The sequence below is a fragment of the Phymastichus coffea genome, unplaced genomic scaffold (assembly GCF_024137745.1).
Source record: "Phymastichus coffea isolate CEN01 unplaced genomic scaffold, Cenicafe_Pcof_1.1 PCOF00019, whole genome shotgun sequence".
Taxonomy (NCBI): domain Eukaryota; kingdom Metazoa; phylum Arthropoda; class Insecta; order Hymenoptera; family Eulophidae; genus Phymastichus; species Phymastichus coffea.
The window spans coordinates 5,389,463-5,393,291 of NW_026706830.1; the positions used below are offsets into that span (position 1 = coordinate 5,389,463).

Genomic DNA, 3,829 nt, shown 5'->3' on the forward strand with positions numbered 1-3,829 from the left:
TCACATTTTCATTAGCTACTCCCACCACTAATTATGATTGTCTTATGCGTGCGACAAAATCAGTGCTGTCGCGTATCTCGCATCCCTACTCCCAAATCTTCGACCAATGACCGAAACGCGGCTAGTGTTTCAAAAGATGAATAAAAATTCGAACGCCTTGCAACGATACGTCATTGTGATTTTTTTGTCGTGGAGTTGTGAAGTGTTTAGTAAAATGAGTGAAGAACGGGTGGAAAATTTGTTTTCCTTGGACGATGCGTCGTGGCAAGACGCACTTAATGAAGCGATCGAGGCGTTGGGCGAGGACATCGATCTTTCCGAAGATGAAGTCTTCGGATTGATCGGTTTACCGGTGCAAGAAGCAGCGGTGGACGAAGTCGTCGTCGAGCAGCCGCGAACACCTTCGCCGAGGAGGAGGAACGACGACGACGACATCCACGAAGCGGCAACCATTCGGATGCCGCTGACACCTCCACCTTCAATATTGTAAGTACATTTTTTTCATTCTCTTTTACCCTCTCTCTCTCATTCTGTTTTTTTATAATTAATACCATTATACTAATAAAATGTTATTAGTTATACATAAATTTTTTAAAAATAATAAGAGCATATATGTTCTTAAATTAAAAAAAGAGGTTCTGTTCTTTTTTATACATAAATTTTTTAAAAATAATAAGAGCATATATGTTCTTAAATTAAAAAAAGAGGTTCTGTTCTTTTTTTTTCTGTATACTAATAACACAATTATATATCTAATAATATTGTATTAATAAATTGATAAAATTTTATATAGATAATTTATCAATTTATTAATGTAAAAGTATTATTCGTTATATAATATGTATGTACGTGTGTATATGAGAGAGAGTATATACTCCAATTTTAAATTTAACATTCTTTTCTCTCGCGTACTTAAAATTTCTTATTTTGCGATGTCCGGTTTTCGTCGTCGTAGTCGCGTTATCGGCATAATATAAATATAAGTGTTTCCGATTACAGCACGCATCGGACAGCGCCACTCCAATTACCGCCACCGTCTCCATGCTCCCGATCATCTTCAACGGTGAATGTGTAAGTTGAATATTTATTATACAGATAGATATATGAAACGATTTTTTTTTCAAAATAAAGAATCTTTTTTTTTTTTTTTTTTTTTTTTTGCAGGTCTGATGACGACGACGACGACGTGGAGATGGTCTGCGAGGTGATTGTCTCGCGTCGACCACCACCACCACCACCATCACGACGCGTGACATGCGTCGACCTGGTGACGCCTCGAGGAGCACCCGTGATGATGATCGACATCACAACGCCACAACAGCCGCTCTTGGTGAACTTAGTTTCACCACCAGCGATACAAGAGACGTCCTGCCGCCAACGAGAACAGGTATGATTCTTTTTTTCTCTTTTCTTTTTTTTTTAATCGGCAGTAGTATGTTCTAAGTTTTTTTTCATTTTTTTTGTTGCAGGTCGGCGATCACAACAACACCATGCCAGTATGCGGGGGCTGGGAGTGCGCACACTGCGTCGCTGGTCGCTGCAGTCGGCAGCCGCAGTGGGTGGAATCACCACCGCAGCGCGGCAGCAGGCGGCACGTCGATCGGAACGGGCCGGTCAGACAGGTGGTGCGAAGATTATTCGCATCACGGTCGAGCAGTCCCGAAGATTCCCCCGCTGTGCGCCAGCCTTCTCGGTCGCCGTCGCCAGCTCCGTTGAGTAGGCAGCTTTCTAGATCGCCCGCGGAATTATCCACAACGGCGCTCATGCAGAGTCTCCGCATCGCGGGGAAAAAGCGCCTGCGCGTCACGGACGAAACCGTCGACGGCGCCCCGCGGTACAAAATAGCAAAATTTTTCACCGCTGACGACGACGACGACGACGACGACGACGACGACGACGACGACGACGACGACGACGACGACGACGACGACGACGACGACGACGACGACGACGACGACGACGACGACGACGACGACGACGACGACGACGACGACGACGACGACGACGACGACGACGACGACGACGACGACGACGACGACGACGACGACGACGACGACGACGACGACGACGACGACGACGACGACGACGACGACGACGACGACGACGACGACGACGACGACGACGACGACGACGACGACGACGACGACGACGACGACGACGACGACGACGACGACGACGACGACGACGACGACGACGACGACGACGACGACGACGACGACGACGACGACGACGACGACGACGACGACGACGACGACGACGACGACGACGACGACGACGACGACGACGACGACGACGACGACGACGACGACGACGACGACGACGACGACGACGACGACGACGACGACGACGACGACGACGACGACGACGACGACGACGACGACGACGACGACGACGACGACGACGACGACGACGACGACGACGACGACGACGACGACGACGACGACGACGACGACGACGCCGATGATAATGATGATGGCGAAAACTAGGCGTTAGTTTTTTATACATTTTTGTACATTTTTTTGTATTTTTTTGTACATTTTTTGTATTTTTTGTAGATTTTTTATATTTTGTTATATAATAAATAATTATTAATAACAATGTCTTTTCTTATAAATAATTATTAATAATATATATATATAATAAATATCTATTTATAACATTTATTAAAATTTATTGTATTAGCGCTTGGGCCCTCCCCAGCAGCAGCAGCAGCCGCCGGCGCCGCCGCCCCCCACATATCAATCGCGTGTGTAGCCAGTATACACAATACGGTATTGCCCGTGGTAACAGTGGCTGTAGCTCTAGCGGTAGAGCATCGGTCTGCGGATCCGGAGGACGCGCGTTCGATCCCCCGATCCGTCCGTTTTTTTTCAGATAAATCTAAAAATTTTTAACACACGCGCGCACACGCGCGCACACACACACACACACACACACACACACACACACAATAAAACAATCAAAACGCGTAACACAGAACACGCGCGTAGTGCATAGGAATCAAATCAGTGGGAGAGGGGGAAATGCAGAGAACGCACGCCACATCAGATCAAGCCACATCAGATCAACTCAGTAGGGGAGGGGGAGTGCGTAGAACGCACCGGTATACGCCACATCAGATCAACTCAGTAGGGGAGGGGGGAGTGCGTAGAACGCATCGGTATAACTCAGTAGGAGGGGGGGGGTGAATCGACAGTGCACGGGCCGATCGGGAGGGGGGGGGGGGGTGAGGTGAATATGCACACACCTCAACTCACACGCTTCAACTCAGTGTGCTAGTACCCCTCTGAGTTGATGCCCCTCTAGTTTACCTACTGATGTGACAATCGTTAAATCGAGTTTCATCTCATGAAATGTAAATGTGAAAGTGATAACTTAGTACCACATACCTGAATGAATCAATTGCTGGCACATTTGTTGATAATGTATTTTATATTTGGTCAAGTTATTATAAATTTTACTGTGAGCAGTTTTGGAAATGTTTAATTTACCTAAAATATTTTCTAATATTAATGTTCTCAAAGGTAGTGAAATCATTTGTTCGCCATACAAACACTCCACAAAGTTTATAGGGCATAGACTTATTGCTGTTTTAACTAATGCTTTATCATAATCTTCATTAGTTTTGTTTCCAGAAGCTAAAAGTTTGATACTTTTATTGGTATTCTCATCTATAAAATAATGGAATTCAAATATTGTATGACAAAGATATAATTATATATATTTTAAAAAGTCTGTTTTGCTCTAATTAATGTTACTGTGCTTTTCATTTTCAAATCGTACATGAAATTTATAGATAAAAATTGTACAATGAGTATTTTAGAAAAAG

At 44.9% G+C, this 3,829-nt stretch overlaps 1 protein-coding gene across 1 annotated transcript; it reads left to right on the forward strand.

Annotated features, from left to right (window-relative positions):
• The first annotated feature begins 214 nt into the window (after positions 1 to 214).
• On the forward strand, positions 215 to 3,613 carry LOC131675345 (uncharacterized). Its single transcript, XM_058954277.1, has 5 exons — positions 215 to 486; positions 1,000 to 1,071; positions 1,165 to 1,387; positions 1,470 to 1,770; positions 3,471 to 3,613. The coding sequence occupies exons 1-5, from the start codon at positions 215 to 217 to the stop codon at positions 3,611 to 3,613; spliced, it is 1,011 nt and encodes a 336-aa protein (XP_058810260.1).
• The last annotated feature ends 216 nt before the right edge of the window (positions 3,614 to 3,829 follow it).

What these genes read in the sequence shown, in the direction of transcription:
- LOC131675345 (XM_058954277.1), top strand. Translation starts at nt 215, where the DNA reads ATGAGTGAAGAACGGGTGGAAAATTTGTTTTCCTTGGACGATGCGTCG. An exon ending in ACACCTCCACCTTCAATATT is followed by an intron (nt 487 to 999) that starts GTAAGTACATTT and finishes TTCCGATTACAG; the next exon opens with CACGCATCGGACAGCGCCAC. An exon ending in TCATCTTCAACGGTGAATGT is followed by an intron (nt 1,072 to 1,164) that starts GTAAGTTGAATA and finishes TTTTTTTTGCAG; the next exon opens with GTCTGATGACGACGACGACG.